General features: G+C 39.3%; 1 protein-coding gene across 3 annotated transcripts in view; it reads left to right on the plus strand.

Annotated features, from left to right (window-relative positions):
* ADK (adenosine kinase) overlaps positions 1-26,433 on the plus strand; it is a 581,536-nt gene that overhangs the window by 29,501 nt on the left and 525,602 nt on the right. For all 3 annotated transcript variants that reach the window (XM_003271274.4, XM_003271273.4, XM_003271272.3), the window contains exon 2: positions 21,885-21,959. In XM_003271274.4, coding sequence (XP_003271322.1) covers positions 21,885-21,959 — 75 coding nt within the window. The remainder of the gene's footprint in view (positions 1-21,884; positions 21,960-26,433) is intronic.

Raw genomic sequence — 26,433 nt, forward strand, 5'->3', positions numbered from 1 at the left:
AAGTAGGCAGGGTTAGCCAAGAGAACACAACTGCTGGGTGTTGGGGGGAAGTGCAGGGAGGCCACTGAAAGTGAAGTGACTCTATATTGTGATAGTTTTGAATGAGTTGGTCATCCTACAGATACCAGCCATTTCCTGGTGAACACTACATTTAATGCAATTATGTCATATCTTTAGTTTTTGCAATAATGATGTCAGACATGTTCCTGTCAGAGGCATTTGAGCCAGAGCGACTCTGTCTTGAATAGGGGCTGGGTAAAATAAGGCTGAGACCTACCAGGGTGCATTCCTAGGAGGTTAGGCATTCTCAGTCACAGGATGAGACGGGAGATAGGCAGAAGATACAGGTCACAAAGACCCTACAACAGGATGCGGTAAAGATGCCAGCAAAAACTCACCAAAACCAAGATGGTGATGAGAGTGACATCTGGTCATCCTCACTGCTTATTATACGCTAATTATAATGTATTAGCATGCTAAAATACACTCCCGCTAGTGCCATGACAGTTTACAAATGCCATGGCAATGTTCAGACCTTACCCTATACAGTCTAAAAATGTGAAAGACCTTCAGTTCTGAGAAATCATCACCCCTTTCCTGGAAAACTCATGATTAATCCACCCCTTGTTTAGCATACAGTCAAGAAATAACAAGATACTTAGTTGAGCAGCCCACACCCCTGCTCTGTCTTTGGAATCGTCATCCTTTTGTTTCTTTACTTTTTTTTTTTTTTTTTTTTTGAGACGGAGTCTCGCTCTTTCACCCAGGCTGGAGTGCAGTGGCGCGATCTCGGCTCACTGCAGGCTCCGCCCCCCGGGGTTCACGCCATTCTCCTGCTTCAGCCTCCCGCGTAGCTGGGACTACGGGGCGCCTGCCACCTCGCCCGGCTAATTTTTTGTATTTTTAGTAGAGACGGGGTTTCACCGTGTTAGCCAGGATGGTCTCGATCTCCTGACCTCGTGATCCGCCCGCCTCGGCCTCCCAAAGTGCTGGGATTACAGGTTCTTTACTTCTTTAATAAACTTGCTTTCACTTTATGGACTTGCCCTGAATTCTTTCTTGCATGATGTCTAAGAACCCTCTTGGGGTCTAGATTGGGACCCCTTTCTGTTAACGTTCCCATTTTGTGCTCAGCGTTATTATTGACACCCTTTTACTGATAAGCTGAATGATTACAAGATAACCAACTCTGACTTTGTGTCCAGCGTTCTTGTTTTATACCACCCTTAATTGTTGCTAAATATAGTAGTATGTGACTCTTTTCATAGCAAGGGCTATGTAAGAATATAGGATTGGAAATCAATGAGGACCAATGGTCAGAATATCTTGGGCCCCATTGAGGGCCTTTTCTGAGTTACTGAGCTTCCATTTCTGTTTTCTTTTTATTATTATTATTATTATTTTTTTGAGACGAAGTCTTGCTCTGTCGCCCAGGCTGGAGTGCAATGGCGCGATCTCGGCTCACTGCAATCTCCACCTCCTGGGTTGAAGCCATTCTCTTGCCCCAGCCTCCCGAGTAGCTGGGTTTACAGACGCCCGCCACTGCGCCCAGCTAATTTTTGTATTTTTAGTAGAGACAGGGTTTCATCATGTTGGCCAGGCTAGTCTTTTTTTTTTTTTTTGAGACGGAGTCTCGCTCTGTCACCCAGGCTGGAGTGCGGTGGTGCGATCTCGGCTCACTTGAAGCTCGGCCTCCTGGGTTCACGCATTCTCCTGCCTCAGCCTCCGGAGTAGCTGGGACTACAGGCGCCCATCACCACACCTGGCTAATTTTTTGTATTTTTAGTAGAGACGGGGTTTCACCGTGTTAGCCAGGATGGTCTCGATCTCCTGACCTCATGATCTGCCCGCCTCGGCCTCCCAAAGTACTGGGATTACAGGCGTGAGCCACCGCGCCCGGCTGGCCATGCTTGTCTTGAATTCTTGACCTCGTGATCCACCCACTTCGGCCTCCCAAAGTGCTGGGATTACAGGCGTGAGCCACCGCGCCCAGCCCCATTTCTCTTTTCTATTCTGGACGTTTGTTTAATGAAATAACTCAGTAGTAGAGATACTAATATTCATCCTACCAGTGTTGTTGGATAAGTGTAAAAGTGCTTTTAAATTTTAAAGCATTTAAAAAATAGAATAAAAGCACTTTGAGCCCTCTGGAGAATGGTGTCATCTGAGAAAAAAATGTTTAAATCTTAAATTTTTAGACAGGAAAGAAACTTACCTATCTAATTTTCTCATTTTACAGTTGAATTAAAGCCCAGAGATAATGTGACGTGTTCAAGTTCACACAGTTACATATCTTGAACTAGATATGAGATCTCTAGATACCTTGTTCAGTTCCCTTTCTAATATAGCATTCAACTCTGAGGAATTCCTAAATAAAGATTTTTTTGGGGGTCTCTTTAGGAATTCCTAAATTTAAATGAAAACTTTTTTTTATTTTTAACTGAAGATCTTTGAATTTGGCTGGAGATAGTATTTCATCATTTGTATTCTATTCTACTTAATTACTGATTAAGAGTCTAAATTTACAGCCTCTGAAACCAGGTATCCTTGGAGAAGAACTTATATCCTTTGTGATGTAGATCAGATTCCTACTGGTCTTCATTTGGGAAATGATAGAACATATTTGATAAATTGATGCTTTTGTCATTTTAAATTGGCCCAGTAGTTAAGTTGGTGCCTGAGTTAAATTCAGGAGACAGAGGAAGATGCAGAATGTCAGGATTCAAAGAGGATCCTTAGCATTTTAGTTTTTTTCCTTTTCTGTACTGGATCTTGTGTCCAAAGTAAAGTGAAATGTCCTACTTAGACCTAGTGGTAGAGCCTAAGATAGAATTTAGATCTTCTGACTCCTAATTTATGTATTTTTCACTGAGCAACACTATTTCAAAATTCCCCTCTGAATATTGCCGTGTTTTCCTAACATCAGTGTCTAGTCTGGTTTTGGGCATTGCTTACAGCTTGGGTTTGTGCCAGGGAATACTAGGAAATGGAGTTGGGGAGTATTTGTTGTAGAGCTAAGGAGCCCTATTCTTTGGTCTGCCCAGATAGGTCAGGTTTGGTCTAAAACTATTCTGGGACTCTGGACATCACTGTGCCCTACATGATGATTCTGGAACCCACTTTTGTGGGTTAAGCCTACATTGGAAAATTTATGTGGGCAGTGGGTGGGGTCGTGGGGTATTTTCCTTCTAACACTCAAAACTTTTTGAGATATGTCCAATAGAATCTGCCAAGCCACTCAGAACATTCATATGGAGACTAAAATCTGGCTAAGATTGAAACTGTCTTTGTTGAGTTGGTTTCTTTAGAGCCTTAAAACAAAGTTTTCAAACTCATTTTTACCTGTGTTTTTAAAATAATAATTGTAAATTCACATTACTGCACAATTTTTTTTTATGCTGTAGGATTTTTTTAGAGAGGTAAGTGAGCTTTTAAACTAAAATTGTTTCATTTATGGAATATTTTGAAGAACTAAAACAGGAATCTTTCTTTTTATTTATTTATTTATTTTTGAGACACAGTTATACTGTTATTGCCCAGGCTGGAGTGCAATGGCACGATATCTGCTCACTGCAACCTCCGTCTCCCGGGTTCAAGCAATTATCCTCTCTCAGCCTCCTGAGTAGCTAGAATTACAAGCGCATGCCACCATGCCCGGCTAATTTTTGTATTTTTAGTAGAGATGGGATTTCATCATATTGGTCAGGCTGGTCTCGAACTTCTGACATCAGGTGATTCTCTTGCCTCGGCCTCCCAAAGTGCTCACAGGCATGAGCCACCGTGCCTGGCCAGGAATCTTTTATGTGCAACATTGTCAGCTGTTAATGCTTCTATTTATAAATAGATCACCTTTGTTTGAAAAAAGCATATAAGGTTTTCTAACTCCAAATCTTTCCAGCCACAATATTGCTACGTTAAGCAGAACTATCAAAGAGAAAACTTGAACCAAAGTGATTTTCTAGACTGTTTGAATGTTAACCCTTTCCTGCAATATTGGTTAACAGTCACGACTCCCTACCTCTTCATACCTCCTTGGTTTTATGGTTTTTTTTTATTTTTTGAGACAGGGTCTTGCCCAGTTGCCCTTGCTGGAGTGTGGTGGTATAAACACAGTTCACTGCAACGTCGACCTCCGGGCTTAAGTGATCCTCCCACCTCAGCCTCCTGAGCAGCTGGGAGTAGTCCCACTTGAAGTCCCTACAGTCCCACCTGTAGTCCTATAGTCCCACCTTTGTATTTTTTGTAGAGATGGGGTTTAACCATATTGCTCAGGCTGGTTTTGAACTCCTGAGCTCGAGTGATCCACCTGCTTTGACCTCGCAAAGTGCTGGGCCTCCCAAAATGCTGGGATTACAGGCATGAGCCGCTGTGCCCAGCCACATCCTTGGTTTTAAATTGTTATTTAAAAAATACTATTGCTGGGCACGGTGGCACATGCCTATAATCTCAGCACTCTGGGAGGCCGAGGTGGGAGGATCGCTTTGGGGCCAGGAGTTCAAGGCCAGCCTGGGCAATATGATAAAACCCCATCTCTACAAAAAATACGAAAATTTGCAGGGTGTGGTGGTATTGCGCCTGTAGTCCCAGCTACTCGAGAGGCTGAGTCAGGAAGATCCCTTGATCCTGTAATGAAATATACTATTTTTTTTTTTTTTTTTTGAAATGGAGTTTTGCTCTTGCTGCCCAGGCTGGAGTGCAGTGGTGCCATCTCGGCTCACTGCAACCTCCAACTCCCAGGTTCAAGCGATTCACCTGACACAGCCTCCTGAGTAGCTGGGATTACAATCATGTGCCACCACGCCCAGCTGATTTTGCATTTTTAATAGAGATGGGGTTTCTCCATGTTGGTCAGGCTGGTCTCGAACCCATCCTCGGCTTACCCATCCACCTCGGCCTCCCAAAGTGCTGGAATTATAGGCACGCCTGGCCATGAAATATACTATTAATAAAATGAAATACTGTGATAAAACATAAATAAAATTTTTTTTTTTACTTTTAACTTTTTTAGTTGGCATTCTGGTCTGAGATTATTTTATTTTATTTTTACTTTATTTGAGACGGAGTCTCGCTCTGTCACCCAGGCTGGAGTGCAGTGGCACAATCTCAGCTCACTGCAACCTCCACCTCCCGGATTTAAGCAATTCCCCCTGCCTCAGCCTCCTGAGTAGCTGGGATTACAGGTGCCCACCACCACACCCAGCCAATTTTTGTATTTTTAGTAGAGACGGGATTTCACGATATTGGCCAGGTTGGTCTTGAACTCCTGACTTCAGGTGATCCACCCACCTTGGCCTCCCAAAATGCTGGGACTACAGGTGTGAGCCACTGTGCCCGGCAGAGATTTTTATTTTTTAAATAGCAAAGCTAGGTTATGAATAGGATGACCATATGTTCCAGTTTGCCCAGGACAATTCTGGATCATGCCTGTTATCTTGACATTATTATTTATTATTATTTTTTCTTTTGTAGACACAGGGTCTTGCTCTGCTGCCCAGCTGGAGTGCAGTAGTGCAATCATGGCTCACTGTAACCTTGAACTCCTGGGCTCAAGTGATCCTCCCACCTCAGCCCTCCAGAGAGGCTGGGACTATAAACACACACCACCATGCCTGGCTATATTTTGTGTGTGTGTGTGTGTGTGTGTATGTGTGTGTGTGTTGGGGGGGTGGGTAAAGATGGGGTCTTGCCATGTTGCCCAGGCTGATCTTGAACCTCCTAGCCTCAAACTCTTGGTCAAGTGATCCTCCCGCCTCAGCCACCTAAAGTGCTGGGATTATAGGCATGAGCCATTGTCCCCAGCTGTCCTGACACAATTAATAGACACATAAATGTGTCTCATTTACTCTCAAAAATGTCCCATTTGGGTAATAAATTATCTGGTCACCTACATATGCATTATAATCATTTTGTTGTACTAGGTTTTGTTTGTTGAAATGTTATTTGAACTAGGACCGTAAGATAATGGAATTTTGGCCTATTTTGGGTACATTTGGATGTTTTTCATTGGTCAGACATTTTTATTGTATGGAGAGTTCTGAGTGTACAAATGTATATTGAATAGTAATGCACATGATTCGAAATTAGGGATTATTTGTTATCTTACTTTTGGGAGGTTACATAACCTTGAGGAACCTCTTGTTTCCTCATCCGTTAAAAAGAGATAATAGCAATACCTATCCTACATGGGTGTTTTGAAGATATTAAAGAGGTGACATATCAAAAAATGCATTTTAAGTTGAAAATTGTTATGTAAGTGTTAGTCATGTCGCACATGTGCCTTTCTGCAATTGAATTTAAAATGAATAATTTTACCTAGTTTAGGGGAACTTACTATTTGATAGAGCACTGGTAGTGTTTTGCTGTAAAGGAGAGCAGGGAAATAACGGTAGTTGGAAGTATATGCTGGGCTACGGTTTTCTGCGGGGAGGGTTTGAAATTTTCACATTTGTGTGCTGAAAAGAGTGGTCCAATAGAAAGCAGAAAAAATAGATGATGCTTGACAGAAGGAAGAAATCAATGTTGAGTAGGAAAGAAGGATAGAATCTAGAATACATATGGAAGGATTGGCTTTATGTAACCAAGAGACACATTTCCCTAGTCTGTTCACTTAAAAAAAATGCCAACAATATAATTTTTTTTTTTTTTTTTTTTTTTTTTTTTTGAAACAGAGTCGTCGGCTGGGCACGGTGGCTCACGCCTCTAATCCCAGCACTTTGGGAGGCCGAGGCGGGTGGTCACGAGGTCAGGAGATCGAGACCATCCTGGCTAACACAGTGAAACCCCGTCTCTACTAAAAATACAAAAAAAATTAACCGGGCATGGTAGCGGGCGCCTGTAGTCCCAGCTACTCGGGAGGCTGAGGCAGGAGAATGGCGTGAACCCGGGAGGCGGAGCTTGCAGTGAGCCGAGATCGTGCCACTGCACTCCAGCCTGGGTGACAAAGCGAGACTCCGTCTCAAAAAAAAAAAAAAAACAGAGCCTCTCTCTGTTGCCCAGGCTGGAGTGCAGCTGCCCGATCTCGGCTCACTGCAACCTACCTCTCCTGGGGTCAAGGGATTCTCCTGCCTCAGCCACCTGAGTAGCTGGGATTACAGGTGCGCCCCACCGTGCCAGGCTAATTTTTGTATATTTTTGTAGAGACGGAGTTTCACCATGTTGGCCAGGCTGCTCTGGAACTCCTGACCTCAAGTGATCTGCCTACCTCGGCCTCTCAAAGTGCTGGGATTAAAGGTGTTAGCCACTTTTCCTGGCTCTCTCAGTGGCTCACAGTTAGCCACTGTGCCTGGCTCTCTCAGTATAATTTCCGTAAAGTCAAATCAGCCTTCTCTTTCCTTCCCTTCCCTTCCTTTCCCTCCCTTCCTTTCCCTTCCTTCCCCTTCCCCTTTCCCCTTTCCCTTCCCCTTCTCCCCTTTCCCTTCTCCTTTCCTTTCCCCAGGGTCTTACTTTGTCACTCAGGCTTGAGTGCAGTGGTGCAAACACGTCTCACTGCAACCTTGACCTCCCCAGCCCAAGCCATCTACTTGCCTCAGTCCCCGAAGTAGCTGGGACTACATGTGTGCACCACCATGCCTGGCTATTTTTTTTTTTTTTTGTATTTTTTGTAACAATGCCGGGGGAGTGGAGTGTGTGTGTGTGTGTGGGGTCTTGCTATGTTGCCCAGGGTGGTCTTGAACTCCTGGGCTCAAGTGATCGATCCACCCACCTCAGCCTCCCAAAGTGCTGGGATTACAGGTGTGAGCCACTGTGCCCGATCCAGCTTCTTTTTAATTAATTCTGTCCCCCTTCTCACCCAGGCAACCACTTTTGGACTTCTTTTACTATAGATGTTAGTTTTGCCTATTCTAGAACTTCACATAAATGGAATCATACAGCAAGGAGTATTTTGTGTCTGATTACTTTTGTTCAATATAATATTTTTGAGATTCACCCATTTTGATGTGTGTATCGGTAGTTTTTCCCTTTTATTGCCAAGTAATATTCCATTATATGTATGTAGCAACAAGTCTTCTATTGATGGGCTTTGGGTTATTTCCAGTTTTTGGTTACTATGAATAAAGTTGCTATGAACATTTTTGTATATATCTTTATGTGGACTTGGGTAAATATCTAGGAGTGAAATTGCTGTGTACTAGGGTAGATTTATGTTTAACTTTAGAAACCACTAAACTTTTCCAAAATGGAAAATTGAACACATTTTACATTCCCACCAGTTTTTTTATGAGAGTTCAGTTTTCCACATTCTTCACAATGTTTGGCATTTTAAAATTTAGGCATTCTTGTGAGTGTGTACTTGTATTTCATCATGGTTTTTGTTTATATTTCCTTGATGGCTAATAGTTATGTGATTATTGGCCATTTGCTTATCTTTTATTTTGGTCAGTTCATTTCTGAAATATTATCACTGAATAATATTTCATTGTATAGATATGCCACAATTTATCCATTTATCACTTGATAGATATTTGGATTATTTTCACTTTTGGGTTATTATGAATAATGGTGCTATAAACATTTATGTACAAGTTTTTATTAAACTTTTATGTACAACCCTATTTTATTGGGTTGTCTTTTTGTTGCTGATTTGTAGGAGTTCTTTTTTATATCTGAATGCAAGTTATTTGCCAGGTTTCTCAGATTTTACACACACACACACACACACACACACACTCTTTCTGTCTCTAAATATTTTCTTGTGGTCTGAGCTATGTTGTTGCATTTTCTTAATGCCTTTTGACAGCAGAACTTTTAAATTTTGAGCAAGTTGAATTTGTTGATTTATTTTATTTTATGGTATTACCTTTTCTGTTCTAAGAAGTCTTTCCTTACCCTCTGCTAGGCTTGTGAAACTATTCTCTCATGGTTTTTTTCTAGAACCTTTATATTTTTGTCTTTTGTATTTAGGCCTATGATCTATCTTAAACTACTCTTTTACTATCATGTAAGGGTTTCTCAAAAGGATTTTCAATTAATTGATTAGATAGCTATGGGTCTTTTCTTGGATTTGTTCTATTCTGTTGATTTATTTGTATCTTCCTGTGTCAATGCCACACTGTCTTAATTATTGTAGCTTTATAAGATTGGTATTGTTACTTTAAATTTTGATAGAATTAATCAGTGCGGCCATGTGGGCTTGGAGTGTTTTTGCAGGAAAGAGCAGAAGGTTTTAAATTAGTATAATTACTTTTACAGGTTTAATTACTTTAGTTGATATATAAGCATCCAGGTTCTTCACTTTCTCCTGTGTTGGTTTTGAGAAGTTGAATTTTTAAATGAATTTGTTCTCAATTGTTGAGTTGTTATAAAGTTCATAAAATTTCCTAATATTCTGTTATTGCCTGTATGAACTGCTATATTTCTCCATTTGCATTCTTGATGTTGGTACTTCTTTTGAATTTTTGGATCAGTTTTGCTAGGGGTTTAGCAATTAATCTTTTCAAAAACCCAGATTTTGTTTTGTTGAATTTCTATTTTGGGCATGTAGTTTTTATTTTAATGTATTTCTGCTCTTTTAATTTTCTTGCTGTCCTTTTTTTTTTTTTTTTTTTTTTGAGATGGGGTCTTGCTTTGTCGCCCAGGCTGGAGTGCAGTGGCGCGATCTTGGCTCACTGCAAGCTTCGCCTCCCGGGTTCACACCATTCTCCTGCCTCAGCCTCCCGAGTAGCTGGGACTACCGGCGCCTGCCACCACACCCGGCTAATTTTTTTGTGTGTTTTTAGCAGAGACGGAGTTTCGCCTTGTTAGCGAGGATGGTCTCAATCTCCTGACCTCGTGACCTGCCCGCCTCAGCCTCTCAAAGTGCTGGTATTAGGGGCGTGAGCCACCGCGCTCGGCTACCTTGCTCTGCTCTTTTGGATTTGATTTGCTCTCCTTTTTCTACCTTTTTTGAGTTAGAAGTTTAGATTATTGTTTTTAAACCTTTCTTGTTTTCTAACGTGCATTTCATTTCATTTCATTCATTCATTCATACATTCATTCAGAGACAGAGTCTCGTTCTGTCGCCCAGGCTGGAGTGCAGTGGTACCATCTTGGTTTACTGCAACCTTTGCCTCCCAGGTTCAAGCGATTCTTCTGCCTCAGCCTCCTGAGTAGCTGGGTCTATAGGCGTGCGCCCCCATGCCAGGCTGATTTTTGTATTTTTAGTTGAGACGGGGTTTTGCCATGTTGGCCAGGCTGGTCTCTAACTCCTGACCTCGTGATCCGCCCACCTCGGCCTCCCAAAGTGCCACTGTGCCCAGCCACATTTCTTTTATTATTATTATTTTTTCTTTGCTAACACCCAGTAGTCATTCTAATGTACATTTCTTATATAATTAACATTTTCTTCTAAGTACTCCTTTAGTTGCAGCATACAATTTCGATATGTTCAATTCAAATTTCTATTTCCATTGTGATTTTTCTGGTCCACAGGTCATGTAGAAGTTTATTGTTTCTTAATATTTGGGGATTTTCTAGCTATTTTCAATTTTACATGGTGTTCAGGGAATGTGTTGTTGACATATTGTGTACATATCTGTACCATGTGTCTGTAAATGATAAGTTGTTTATGATTTTAATCCTTTGATAGCTACAGAGATTAGTTTTAAGGCCTACCCTGTGGTCTGTTTTGGTGAATGTTAGATGTGTCTCTAATTCCGCTCTGCAATATTTTGAGGTTTTCAGTGTAGCTATTTTATGTATCTTTTATTAAATACAATGTATACTGCAGTTATTGAATTTAGTGTTCTATAATTTATCAATTAGGTCAGATAGTTTTATGTGTTTGTTACTATTTAACTGAGATATAATTCAGTTACTGTAAAATGCACCACTTAAAAATTGCACAGCTCAGTAGTTTTCAGTATATTCACAAGGTTGTACAGCCATCGGCACTATTTAATTCCAGAACGTTTTTGTCCCCCAAAATGAAAACCCATACCCGTTAGCAGTTACTCTTCATGTCTCCCTAACCTCTAACCCCTGGCAACCACTAATCTATCTTGTCCCTACAAATTTGCCTATTCTGAACATTTCCTAAGTGGAATCATATAATATTTGGCCTTTCGTAGCTGGCTTTTTTTTTTTTTTTTTTTTACCAAGTATGTTTTCAAAGTTCATCCATGTTGTAGCATGTATCAGTATTTCATTCTTTCTTATAACTGAAATAATATTTCGTTGTATAGATATGCCCCAATTTATCCATTTATCACTTGAGAGATATTTGGGTTATTTTCACTTTTGGGCTGCTATGAATAATGGTGCTATAAACATTCATGTACAAGTTTTTGTGTTGTTCTATGTTTCTATTTCCCCTAAGGGTAGAATTGCTGGGGCATGTGGTAATTTTATATTTACTTTTTGAGGAACTGCCAGACTATTTTCCAAAGTGGCTGAATCACTTTATAATTTGCAACAGCAATGTATGAAGATTCCAGTTTCTCCACATTCTTGTCAATACTTGTTACTGTTCTAGTCTTTGCTGAGAGGCTCTGTGTGCTTGTTGGAGCACACTTTCAGCACTCAACCAGGCTTTCAGTTCATCCATAGCCTTGACTTCCTGTTTTTGCCAAGCTTCATGCTCAGTCAGTGGTGATTGCTTAGGGCCTTCTCAGGTCTTTCTTGAGCATGCCCATAGGCCTGGGCACACTGTTGTGATCTTCCAGAGTCTTAGGAATTTCAGAACTTTTCAAAACTCCCTATGGACATCTCATTCTCCTACTTTTCCTTTTGTGTTTTTTGGTTAGCTTGTTTGCCCCAGCTGCTTCAGGTAGCTGAAATGTTAAGCAATTTTAGCTGATTGTTTTTGACAAATAAATACCTTGGGGGAAAAGGCTTTAGCAATGGGCAAGCTCTGAATCAGGTTAAATATTGGGAAGTCTTGGGAGTGGGGTTTTTCAGGGAATTGCTAGTCAGCTCAAATAATAACTGTACTCTGAAAATGGGACTTTGAAGGAACTCTAGCCCTGTTCTGTCACCTCCACTGGCTGCTAGGCTCCAGGATTCCACGGTTTGTGGATTGCTGCTTTTCAGGGCTAGCCTGGAGCTGGGAAGAGGGGCATGGGAATAAGGCATATTAAAATGCCACAAAGCTTGCTATTCTTACGAGATGCAGCCATCTTTTTTTAATAAATGCTCCTTGGATTGTTGCAAACATTTTGGTTAATACTCAGAGTTCTGAAAAAGTCTATTTTTGACTTTTTTTTTTTGAGATGTAGTCTTGCGTTGTCGCCCAGGCTGAAGTGCAATGGTGTAATTTTGGCTCACTGCAACCTCTGCCTCCCAGGTTCAAATGATTCCCGTGCTTCAGCCTCTGGAGCAGCTGGGATTATAGGTGCCTGCCACCACGCCCAGCTAATTTTTGTATTTTTAGTAGCGACGGGGTTTTACCATGTTGGCCAGGCTGGTCTCGAACTCCTGACCTTGTGATCTGCCCACCTCGGCCTTCCAAAGTGCTGGGATTACAGGTGTGAGCCACTATGCCCGGCCCAAGTCTTGACATTTTTTTTTGCCAGTGTTCTTGTTGCTTTTATGGAAGAGAGGATTTTTGGAGGTCCTTACTCTGCCATTCCCAATGATGTCACCCTAATTTGTTTTTTAAGCATTAAAAAAAATTATTTTAAAATATAAAGACAGGGTCTCACTATGTCAATTACAAAGACAGGGTCTCGCCCAGGCCGGTCTCGAACTCTTGGGCTCAAGTGATTCTCCTGCCTTGGCCTCCCAAAGTGCTGACATTACAGGTGTGAGCCACCACACCTGGCCTAAACATTTTTAATATATCTGTTTTTATATCCTTTTCCTTTTCTTTTGAAATACAACTCACAGAAATCGCAAAAATAGTACAGAAAGTTCCTGTGCACTATTCACTCAACTTCCTCCCCCAATGATATCTTTTATAACTATAGTGTGTTACCAAAACCAGGAAGCTGATTTCCGTGTTATACGATAGTATTAAGTTGACTATAGACTTTATTAGAATTTCACCAGTTTTTGTATATACTGTTTTTAATTGAGGAGGTGGTGGTGTATAGTTCTATAAAGTTTTATCATGTCCGGATTCATGTAGCTATTACCACATTCAGGGTATTAAACTATTCTGTTACCACAAAGAAATTTCTTCATATTATTTCTTTATGGTTATGCTTTTCTCCGAACCCTAACCCCTGGCAACTACTGATCTGTTTTCCATCACTGTAATTTTGTAACTTCGAAAGTGTTATATAAATGGAATAATATAGTAGGTAACCAGTACATATGGCTTTTTTCTCACTTAGCACAATGCCTTTGAGATCCGTTTAAGTTGTTGTGTGTGTCATAGTTCATTCCTTTTTATTGCTTCTGTTTTATGGGTGTACCATAGTTTGTTTACCTATTTACCTGTTGAAGGACATTTATTATGTTTCTAGATTTTTACCATTTTTTTTTTCTTTTTCTTTTCTTTCTTTTTCTTGAGACAGAGTCTTGCTCTGTCACCCAGGCTGGAGTGCAGTGCCACGATCTTGGCTCACCACAACCTCCGCCTCCTGGGTTCAAGTGATTTTTCTGCCTCAGCATCCCGAGTAGCTGGGATTACAGGCACACACCACCACGCCCAGCTAATTTTTCTATTTTTAGTAGAGGCAAGTTTTCACTATGTTGGTCAGGCTAGTCTCGAACTCCTGACCTCATGATCCGCCCACCTCGGCCTCCCAAAGTGCTGGGATTACAGGCGTGAGCTACCGCGCCTGGCCCATTTTTTTTTTTTTCTTTTTAAACAGATATGGTCTTGCTCTCTCTGTCACTGAGGCCGGAGTGTATTGGCATGATCATTGCACACTACATTCCTCCTGGGCTTAAAGAATTCTCCCACCTCAGCTTCCTGAGGAGCTAGGACTAGAGACATGCACAACTGCACCCAGCTAATTATTTTTATTTTTTGTAGAGATGAGGTCTTACTATGTTGCCCAGGCTGGTCTTGAGCTCTGGCCTCAAGTGATCCTCCCACCTCAGCCTCCCAAAGTGCTGGGATTACAGGTGTGAGCCACCATGGCTGGCCTAGTGTTTTACAAATAAATCTGTTAGGAACATTTGTGTACAGATTTCTCTGTGCACTTAAGTTTTTCTTCCTCTAGGATAAATGCTGTGTAGTGTGATTCTTTAATTTTTGGTGTGTCTGCCTGTTTTACTAATTACTGAAAGAAGGGTGCTAAACCAAGATTATGTATTTGCCTATTTCTTTTGTTTCTAAGTTTTTAAAAAAGTATTTTGAAGCCATTTTATTTGGTGTGTACATACTTATGTATTGTTATCTTTAGTATTACTTTCTTTTCTTGATGATTTGACCCATTTTCATGAAATCCCTTTGTATCTGGTGATACTCCGTATTTTAAAGATTACCTTGTCTGATATTAATATAGCCACTGTAATTTATGATTAGTGTTTTCTTTTTTTTTCTTTTTTTTAGTTATACTTTAAGTTTTAGGGTACATGTGCACAATGTGCAGGCTTGTTACGTATGTATACAAGTGCCATGTTGGTGTGCTGTGCCCATTAACTCGTCATTTAACATTAGGTATATCTCCTAGTGCTATCCCTCCCCCCTCCCCCCACCCCACTATGATTAGTGTTTTCATGGTGTGTCTTTTTGCTAACTTTTTATTTTCAAAACTTCTTTGTCTTTATAAAAGTGTATCTTGGGCTAGGCATGCTGGCTCATGCCTGTAATCCTAGAACCTAGGGAGGCTGAGGCAGAAGTATAGCTTGAGCCCAAGAGTTTGAGATGAGCCTGGGCAACAGAGGGAGACCCAGTCTCTACTAAAAAGAAAAAAATTAACTGGGTATGGTGGCTATAGTCCCAACTTCTTGGGAGGCTGAGATGGGAGAGCTTGGGAGGTTGAGCCTGCAGTGAGCTGTGATTGCACCACTGCCCTCCAGCCTGGGCAACAGAATAGGAGCCTGTCTCAAAAAAAGAAAGAAACAAAAGATCAGAACCTATAATCACAGAATCACTCAAAACCCATGGAATTATCATATGCTAGCCGTTGGGAATACAAATGTAAATGAGATTTCAAAAAAATCTTTACGCTTTGTTGTCTAGGTGATTAAGGTCAGTTGATTGAGATAAAGTTCAAAGCAACCCCTAAAATCAACTAAAAAGTTCATCAAAGGACTTTTAGAACTGAGCAGGAGGGAATGAATAAATCTTTGGGAGGGAGGGATGCAGTGCCTTGATATACAGTACCAGGAGCCATTTTTTACATTGTTAACAGCACTCTTGAGTGGTGTTGGGGGCAGCTTGTATATCTTATGTGGAAGCCCTTGGGTAGGAGTCGATCAGGAAAAATTTCCCAAGACAGGTAGCATATAGGGAATTTTAAAAAGTTGAATGGGAGTTTGCCAGGCAAAGGAAGCAGGAGAAGGACTTTACAGGCGGAGTCTTACTCAAAGAACAGTAAGGCATTATGATTAAAATAGTTTGTATATATTAGAATGGTGAGAGGTAAGGCTAAAGAATTACTGAATTTTGATGATCTTAATGTGCACATTTCTTCCCATTTTAACAACTCTGAAATTGGCGTACATCTTACAACTGATTGTGTTTTGCATCACCATTGGAAATTGGTATTATTTTATGAATAATGGCATCTTAGATATGATGAAATATGGTACGTTTGAGTAGATTCAATGTCCTTTAAGTTATGCTTTTGGATTTTATCCTATTAATAATCAGAAGCTAGGTAGATTTTAAGTAGAAAAATATTATGGCTAGAATTGTTTAAAATAATATGATTTTGGTGATATTGTGCAGGATTTATTGTGGCTAAAACAATTGCTAACAATGTAGAAATTCAGGCAATGTCTGTAGAGGGCCTAGTGCTAGTGGGTATATTGTGGGAGATCCAGGTACAGGAAGCGTTTGATAAAACCAAGATGATGTCCTTACTAGTAAGACGAGGCTAGTTGACGTAGAGAGAAGAGTCATATATAAAGCTGAGGTTTCTGGATTTAAAGAGAAGATGACTAGTGTAACAGTTAAAGGCAGTCATTGTTAGTGTTTATTCTGGCATCATAATTAAACGTTTCTGTTAGTGAGATGGCTAATCGACATTCAAACATTAATATGTCAATAGCTAAGAAAAAATTTTCTCAGGAACTCTTACTCTAAAATATATGTCAGTATAAAATTTGTTGGCTGTCCAACAAAATAATAATTATAATGTAGGTTTATGTTGGCTGCAAGCCTAAGTTATGAGACATTTATAAAATTACTGACCTCCCCCCCACCGGCCAAAAAAAAAGATTGTTCAGAATCTCTCATCCTAGCATCCATTCCAAGAAAAAGATATTGCTAACATTTGGAACAAAAAGTAATCCCAGTACAGGTTAGTCATAGTTTTTGGCTGTAGACTAAACCTTATCTTGTTCACATTCTAGTAGAACAAGATAAAAATAAATGCTTATTCATATAGTATGTTCATCATTTAAGAAGGTCATAGTATTTACTGGCCTGGACACTAGTTTATATGTGTTTGTATTTAAGAAACTAGCCATTATAATCTCAGTTATGTGCAGTGAAGGAGAGAGAAACATGACATGAGCAAAGTTTTATTTGCTTTTGAAAATAATTGTATCTTTTTTACTTAACTTACTATTTCAAGATATCTTTTATGTGCTACTTTATTTAATTAATTTATTTTTAAGACAGGGTCTTACTCTGTCACCCAGGGCTGGAGTGCAGTGGTGCGATCACAGCTTACTGCAACCTCGACCTTCCAGGCTTAAGCGATCCTTCCACCTCAGCCTCCCTGGTAGCTGGGATTATGGGTGTGCACCACCATGCCTGGCTCAATTTTTTATATTTTTCTTTTTCTTTCGTTCTTTCTTTTCTTTTCTTTTTTTTTTTGAGGTAGTAGCATACTCATGGCTCACTGTAACCTCAACCTCCTGGGCTCAAGGATTCTTCCACCTCAGCCTCCCTAGTAGCTGGGGCTATAGGCAAATGCCACCACACCCGGCTAATTTTTGTATTTTTTATAGAGATGGAGTCTCGCCATGTTGCCCATGCTGGTCTTGAACTCCTGTGCAGAGGCAATGCGCCCGCCTCAGCCTCCCAAAGTGCTGAGATTACAGGTGTGAGCCACTGTGCCCAGCCAATTTTTTGCAGAGATGGGGTTTTGGCATGTTGCCCTGGCTGGCCTTGAACTCCTGGACTCAAACCATCTGCCTGCCTCAGCCTCCCAAAGTGCTGGGATTACAGGTGTGAGCCACCAAGTCCAGCCTGTGCTAATTTAAATTCCTTTCTCCTCACTGCTATACTAGCCACAACTTCTGCAACCAGTTTCATGCAGGCTTTGGACAATTGCAGCCTAATAGCATCACTTATCAGGGTCTATGTTGCATACGTTCTCCCTTAGGGAACTGTAGTGTTAAGATTAGGCTGGGCGTGGTGGCTCACGCCTGTAATCCCAGCACTTTGGGAGGCCAAGGAGGGCAGATCATGAGGTCAAGAGATGGAGAGCATCCTGGCCAAAATGGTAAAACCCCATCTCTACTAAAAATACAGAAATTAGCTGGGCATAGTCGTGCGTGCCTATAATCCCAGCTACTCGGCAGGCTGAGGCAGGAGAATTGCTTGAACCTGGGAGGCAGAGGTTGCAGTGAACCGAGATTGCGCTACTGCATTCCAGCCTGGTGACAGAGCGAGACTCTGTTTCAAAAAAAAAAAAAAAGAGCACTAATAATCTTGTCTATATTACAGTTTTATAATAAAAATGCATTACATATTAAACAGATTCTCAAAATGAATTAATGACAATTTACATCTGTCCCTATAATTTCAGTTGTAAGTAACTAAAAACCAGCCTCAAATTGAAATAAACAAAACTACCGACATGTGTAATTGAAAAGTCCAGATACCTGGGTGATGAAATAACCTGTACAACAAACTCCCATGACACAAGTTTACCTATGTAACAGACCTGCACTTGTACCCCTGAACTTAAAAAAGCAAAACAAAACAAAGAACAGAAAAGTTCAGATGGAGTATAGGTTTCAGGTAAAGCTTAATTGGTGGTCCAACAACTTCATTAATGACCTGGTTTCTTTCAGTTTTCGCACTCTGCTTTCTGTGGTGTTAAATTTATCCCAAGGCAGCCACCTTGAGACCATTAGGTTTTTAAGGCTTCTAGCACCTTCTTCATTTATATCTATTAGGGAAAAATATGTCCTGTATCTGAGCATCATAGAAAAAAATCTTGGATTCATTCTGATTTTCCTGGCTTAGGTTACATGCCAGTCTCTGAACTGATTACTAAGGCTAGAGAAATATATTGTGCTGATTGGCTTAGGTTTTGGTTTGCCCCAGGGATCAAATCCACCCAAATTCCACTCTTGAGTGAGGAAATTTGGGGTAAAAGAGGGAGGATAGCAAGGAAAAGATGACAGACACACAATTCCAGTTTATTATAAGAATGACTTCAAATGGCCTTAACTGAATTGTAATATTATTTGGAAACAAGTCAAACATTTAGGCCCAGAGATGGTAGATGGCTTGCTTAAGTCTCTCAGCAAGCTACCTCAAGAACTGAGGCTTGGGCTGGGCGTGGTAGCTCACGCCTGTAATCCCAGCACTTTGGGAGGCCCGAAGCGGGTGGATCATTTGAAGCCAGGAGTTCGAAACCAGCCTGGCCAACATGGTGAAACCCCCTTTCTACTACAAATATAAAAATTAGCCAGGCGTGGTGGTGGGCACCTGTAATTCCAACTACTCGGCAGGCTGAGGAAGGAATTGCTTGAGCCCGTGAGGCAGAAGTTACAGTGAGCAGAGATCATGCCATTGCACTCCAGCCTGGGCGACAGAGCGAGACTCCGTCTAAAAAAAAAAAAAAAAAAAAAAAAAAAAAAGAACTGAGACTCAGAAGTGAATTATTTGACTCTTGAATTGTACTTTATTGTTAGAATCAATTATTGGGCTCTCCGTAAGACTATCTTTACTGAGTTTTTAAACGGAGTATAATAAACTCTTTTAGGAATGCGGTAGATGTTCAAAGGTTTGACTTCTTAAAAAGGTGTAACAATTATATTCCTTAAAACTGAGAGGGGACCAATTGAGGGTAGAGGGATTGATGTGGGGGGCAGGAGGACACTTTTTTGTTGTTATTGTGATGGAAATGTTCCATAGTTTTGTGGTTATATGACTGTATACATTGAACTGGATGCTTACAAAGGTTGATTAAAAGGGTGAATGAAAATAAAAAGCCAAGTAGCCCAATAACACTGCTCATCCTTGTTTTTTTTTTTTTTTTTTTTTTTTTTTTTTTTTTAATAACAAGTTCTAGGAGTTTTTATTGTTTGAATAAGAATATATAAATCAGGCAGAGTAGTCCCAGTGAAATCATGGTTAGATTTTACTGTATTTGTCTATTGATCCTTCACCTTCTTAAGCACTTAAAGTACTTTCTTTTTATTAGACTTGCTTTGATCACAAATACAATTTAAGTGTGAATAAGTAAGTGTATTATCTTTCCCTCCTCCACTCAGCTTTCTTTAAATAGAAAAGGGACAAATGTCTCTTTATTGCATGTTCAGCCATAGTTGCTCAATCTATGGTGCTAATAAGAGACTAATTTTATCTTCTAAAAATCATTACAGATTATAATTATAGGCTATACCTCATTCTCTTAAAAAAATCTTGGCATGCTAGTCCATTGATATTACTGATAGTCGCCAAATGGTGAGAATGGTAACTGGTCTGGAGGCAAGTGAAAGGGAGGGGGATCATCAGTAAACTGGAGACCAATAAAAAATTACACAGAGACAAATCTTGTTGGATAAACTAGATGAATGTCTCCTATTGAGACTGATCCAACAGTGTTCACTGGCCCATTTCTTGCTGCTAGATGAGCTTCTGTTTAAGGCATCACTTGTGGTGGAGTTCTTTCTTTTATTTGGATTGGAACCTTACTGTGATCTCTTATGGAAAACAGACTTCCTCCAAGTCGTTAAATATAATTTAAAATTATATCGTTTCTTGTTGATTTGTTTTTGTTTTGCTTTATTTCATGTTACAGGTATCTGAAATGAATCCTTATATATATAACATACAAGTATATGTATGAGAAGACATGAATATAAGAAGTATAGGAAACATAAGACATGAATAAAAGTTTTAGCTAGACATTTTTAGATGAAAAGATGTGCATTTAAATTTGTAAAAGTTACAAATCATTCTATAAAAAGTTAGCATATATTTAAATTTTTTGGATACATAATAAGAGAATTATATCACTTCTGATATCCATTGTAAAGACCCTACCACAGTCATTTTTTGTCAAGGGTAGATAGGGCTCTTGCTTGGACTCTTCCAGGATGTGCCATGGGCTCCCTAATAACATTCAGGGCAGTACATGTGCAGGTTTGTTACTGAAGTTTGGGTTTGTAATGATCCCCATCGTCTAAGTAGTGAACATAGTAACCAATAGGTAGTTTTTGAGCTCTTGCTTTCCTCTCTCCCTCCCTGATTTTGGAATCTCCAGTGTCTATTGTCCTGACATCTTTGTGTCTCTGTGTACCCAGTGTTTAGCTTCCACTTATAAGTGAAAACATGTGATATTTGGTTTTCTGTTTCTATGTTAATTCACTTAGGATAATTCAGCTGCATCCATATTGCTGTAAAGGACATGATTTCGTTCCTTTTTTATGGCTACATAGTATTCCATGGTGTATATGTATTGAATTTTCTTTATCCATTCTACCATTGATGGGCACTTAGGTTGATTCCATGTCTTTGCTATTGTGAAGAGTGCTGTAATAAACATATCCCTTTTTGGCAGAATGATTCTTTTATTTTTTTATTTTTATTTTTTAGACAGAATCTCGCTCTGTTGCCCAGGCTGGAGCGCAGTGGCACGATCTCGACTCACTGCAACCTCCACCTCCCGGGTTCAAGCAATTCTCCTGCATCAGCCTCCTGAGTAGCTGGGACTACAGGTGCGTGCCACCATGCCTGGCTAATTTTTGTATTTTTTGTAGAGATGGGGTTTCACCATGTTGGCCAGGATGGTCTTGATTTCCTGACCTCATGATCTACCCACCTCGGCCTCCCAAAGTGCTGGGATTACAGGTGTGAACCACCATGCCCGGCCTAGAATGATTCATTTTTCTTTGGGTATATACCTGTAATGAGAATGCTGGGTCGGATGGTAATTATATTTTAAGTTTTTGAGAGATCTTTAAACTTCTTTTCACAGGGGCTAACCTAATTTGCATTCCCATCAACAGTTTATAAATATTACCTTTTCTTTACAACCTCGACAACATCTGTTTGTTTTTTTTTTTTGACTCTTTAGTAATAGTTATTCTGGGCTGGGCATGGTGGCTCACACCTGTAATCCCAACATTTTGGGAGGCTAAGGCAGGTGGATCAGCTGAGGTCAGGAGTTCGAGACCAGCCTGGCCAACATGGTAAAACCCCATCTCTACTAAAAATACAAAAATTAGCCAGGCATGGTGGCAGGCACCTTTAATCCCAGCTACTCAGGAGGCTGAGGCAGGAGAATCACTTGAACCTGGGAGGTGGAGGTTGCAGTGAGCTGAGATCGTGCCATTGCACTCCGGCCTGGGCGACAAGAGCGAAACTCCGTGTCAAAAAAAAAAAACAATAGTTATTCTGATTGGTGTGAGATGGTGTCTCATTGTAGTTTTGATTTGCATCTTTCTCTGATAATCATCTTTTTTTCTAAATATCTTTATGCTACCTCTAAAATGTCCTACATATAATAGGCAAATCAAATGTTTAATAAACTGGTATGTTAGGTTTATTATCAGGTTGAAATGAAGATAGTTATTTTTATTTTGTGTACCTTTTACATATCTTTACATATCAACTTACTTTTGGAAGTATTTCTAACTTGTATTTTGTGTTTTTTTAGAGAAAATATTCTCTTTGGAATGGGAAATCCTCTGCTTGACATCTCTGCTGTAGTGGACAAAGATTTCCTTGATAAGTAAGTATTAAACTCTTCATATGCACTATGTGGAACTTATATTTGAAGAAGAATGGATGAAAACTTTAGAAGTGAATTTACCACTGAACGTCTTCAATTAAAGGAAAACTCAGGAAATTTAAGTCTGGTGATAGCAAGTGTGCTATCATTAACTATTGAATAACTGAGTACAATTTTCCTTGGGAAAACTTATATATATTGCTATTTTTACTTAAAACTTTTTTGCTTATTATTTGGAAGGAGAAAAGTTTATATAATTTACCTAATTATTTAATTCCCCAAATTTTAAACTACTGTCAGTGAACTACATCTATAATGGTATCATGATCTACAGACATTCTACCCTGAATGTGCCCAATCTGGTTTCCTCTCAGAAGCTATAATGGGAGAAGAAAGATGATTAGAGAAGACAAGAGAATATGCAGGATATAATTCAGAGGCCATGAAGCTCTGCTGTTTCCGCTTTATTAGTAACTTCCAATGTTTCAACTTAGCTGAGAAATCAGTTTGTTTATTTACCTAAGTATTTGAGGCCATTTGGTACAATAGTCCCCTCTTGTGTCCTCGTTTTCAGTTTCTGAGGTCTCAGTTACCCATAGGACAGTGTAATAAGGCATTCTGAGAGAGAGACACACACCACGTCCACGTAACTTTTATTACAGTATATTTTAATAATTGTTCTATTTTTAGTTAGTTGTTGTTAATCTCTTATTGTGCCTAAGTTATAAATGGAACTTTATCATAGTGTGATGTGTAGGTATGTATGTGTGGGAAAAACAGTGGGTGTTTGTGTGTGTGTGTATATATATAGATATGTATATCTATATATATCTCTATATATGTATATCTATCTATCTATATATGTATATATATCTATATATATGTATCTATCTATCTATATATATGTATATATCTATCTATCTATATATATGTATCTATCTATCTATCTATCTATATATATATGGTTCAGTACTATCCATGGTTTCAGATACCCACTGGGCGTCTTACAATGCATCTACCTCAGATAATGGGGGGACTACTATATGGCAAATTTAAGTAGTAAAAAAGATTAATGATGAGAAAGCAAGATCCCCCTTCTCCTCACACACCCCGATTTCTGTACCCAAGAATAATTACTTTTTAAAAAATTGAAGTAAAATTTATATCGCATAAAATTGATCATTTTAACCATTATAAAGTATACAATTCAGTGACTGCCAGTGTATTCACAAAGTTGTACAACCATCACCACTATCTAATTCAGGACATTTTCATCACCCCAAAATGAAATCCCATACCCATTAAGTAGTCATTCGCTATTCCCTCCTCTAGCCCAGACTCCTGGGAACTACTAGTATACTTAGTTTTTCTATGAATTTGTCTATTCTGAGCATTTTATATAAGTGGAATCATATAATAATATGTGATCTTTTGTGTTTATATATATGACCTTTTGTGTTTGGGCTTATTTTACTTATGTAATGCTTTCAAGGTTCATCCATGTTGTAGCATGTATCAGTCCTTCATTCCTTTTAATAGTAGACTATTCCATTGTGTGGATAGACCACATTTTGTTTTTCCATTCATTGGTTGATGGACACTTACATTGTTTTTATTTTTTGTCTATTAGGAACAATGCTTCTTATCAACATTCATGTAGAAGCTTTTGTGTGGGAATGTGTTTTCATTTCTCTTGGGTATACACATAGGAGTGGAACTGCTGGGTCACATGGTAATTCTGTGTTTAACTTCTAGAGAAACCACCAAACTGTTTTCCAAAGCAGCTGCACTGTTTTGCATTCCTACCAGCAGTGTGTAAAGGTTCCAGTTTCTCTACATCTTTGCCAAAGCTTATTTTTTATTTTTTAAATTATAGCCATATGAGTGGGTGTGAAATGATGTCTCATTGTGATTTTGATTTGCATTTTTCTAATAAAAACTTTTGATGTTAGCATCTTTTCATATGCTTATTGGGTATTTGTATATCTTTGGGAAAATGTTAAGGCTCTTTGCCCATTTTTTAATTGGGTCGTTGTCTTTTTGTTAAGTTGTAAAAGTTCTTTTTATATTCTGGATACTAGTCTCTTATCAGCTAGTATATGATTTGCAAACATTTTCTCCCATTCTGGGGATTTACTTTAATTTTTTGATAGTGTCCTTTGATGCACAAAAGTTTTAAATTTTGATGATGTCCAATTTATTTTCCTTTTGTTGCTTATGCTTTTGCTGTCATATGTAAGAATCTGTTGTTAAATCCAGGATCACAAAGATTTGTGCCTGTGTTTTCGTCTAAGAGTTTTGTAGTTTAAGGTCTTAGATTTAGGCATTTGATCAATTTTGAGTTAATTTTTGTATAAGGTATGAAATAAGGGTTCAACTTTATTCTTTTGCTTGTGGAAATCCAGTTGTCTCAACATCATTTGTTGAAGAGACTATTCTTTTCCCCATTGAATGATCTATACTCTTGACAAAATCAGGTGACCATAGATAAATGGGTAAATTTCTGGACTCCATTCTATTCCATTGATACATATGTCTGTCCTTATGCCAGTATGACATTGGTGTTTTTGTGTATTTTTGTTTCGTTTTTTTTTTTTTTTTTTTTTTTTTTTGGAGACAGGGTCTTGCTCTGTCACCCAGGCTGGGGTGCAGTGGTGCAATCATAGCTCACTGAAACCTTGAACTCCTGGGTTCAAGTCATTCTTCTATTTCAGCCTCCCAAGTAACTGAGACTATATGCGTGTACCACCATCCCTAGCTATTTTTAAAATTTTTTTGTATAAACGGTGTCTCCTTATGTTGCCCAGGCTGGTCTCAAACTCAAGCCTGGCTTGATCCTAGGCCCAAGTTGTCTTCCCACCTTGGCCTCCCAAAGTGCTGGGATTATAGGTGTTAGCCACTATACCTGGCCTGTACGACACTGTTTTGATTACTGTAGCTTTGTAGTAAATTTTGAAGTCAGGAAGTTAAGTCCTCCAACTTTGTTTTTCAAGATTATTATTATTATTTTTTAATTTGAGATCCCTCACAATTCCATATGAATTTTTGGGGATAGCTTTTTCATTTCTGTAAAAAAGGCAGTTGGAATTTTGATCGGAATTACATTGAATGTATAGATAAATACATGATTAAGTCTTCCAAGTTATGAAGACAGAATGTCTTTCCATTTATTTAGGTCTTTTTTTTTTTTTTTGGAGACAGAATCTTGCTCTGTTGTCCAGGCTGGAGTGCAGTGGCATGATCTCAGCTCACTGCAATCTCCGTTTCCCGGGTTGAAGCGATTCTACTGCCTCAGCCTCCTGAGTAGCTGGGATTACAGGCGTGTGCCATCATGCCTGGCTAATTTTTGTATTTTTAGTAGAGATGGGGTTTCACCATGTTGATCAGGCTTGTCTCAAACTCCTGACCTTGTGATCCGCCCGTCTTGGCCTCCCAAAGTTATGGGATTATAGGCATAAGCCACTGCGCCTAGCCTTAGGTCTTTTAAAAATAATTTTAGCAGTGTTTAGTAGGTTTTCAGTGCATAAGTCTTACACTTCTTTGGTTAAAGTTAATTTTATTATTTTGATGCCATTGTAAATTGGGATTGTTTTCTTTCATTTTCTTATTGTTCATTGATACTATATAGAAATGTAAGTAATTATGGGGGACAACAATTTTTTGAAACTTTTTTTTATATCCTGGGGATTACCCCTATAAGTATATTTGGCTAAACTCAAATATCAAAGGGTAAGACAAGAATTTATAAATGTGTAAATTTGACTTATGGTAATATAATAGGAAATGTGCTGAGGGTCTAGGATAAACTGGGAGATGTGTTTTATCCTAAGACATTCAGATAGAAACTTTAAAACACACTTTCCCAGTCAGAAAATACTACTGTATACAGTTACGTTCATGATTTTAGTTCTTTTGGTTACCTTGTACTTTTAAATAATATACTATACTTACATTTCTTAAAATTTCTTGTTCTGTCAAATTTCAGGCTGGGTGTGGTGGCTCACACCTGTAATTCCAGCACTTTCGGAGGCTGAGGCTAGTGAATCACTTGAGGTCAGGAGTTCAAGCCTTGCCAACATGGCAAAACCCTGTGTCTACTAAAAATACCAAAAATTAGCCAGCTGTGATGGCACGCACCCATAGTCCCAGCTACTCGGGTGGCTGAGGCAGGAGAATTGCTTGAACCTGGGAGGCAGAGGTTGCAGTGAGCTGAAATTGCACCATTGCACTCCAGCCTGGGTGACAGAGTTGAGACTCTGTCTCAAAAAAAAAAAAAAAAAATTAAACCAAGCCAAACCAAACCAAAACAAAAAAACCCAAATTTCAGTGGAATCCGTTGACTTCTCATTATGGAGAACAAGATAGGTGCCCCTATTCTTTCCTCTGCTACTTCTTCCATCTTTCTATCTCCTTACTTCTATTAACTGTGTTTTTAAGGTTGATGTTTTCATTCTGTTATCTATTTATAATTGTT

This window comes from Nomascus leucogenys, chromosome 18, assembly GCF_006542625.1.
Source record: "Nomascus leucogenys isolate Asia chromosome 18, Asia_NLE_v1, whole genome shotgun sequence".
Classification (NCBI taxonomy): Eukaryota; Metazoa; Chordata; class Mammalia; order Primates; family Hylobatidae; genus Nomascus; species Nomascus leucogenys.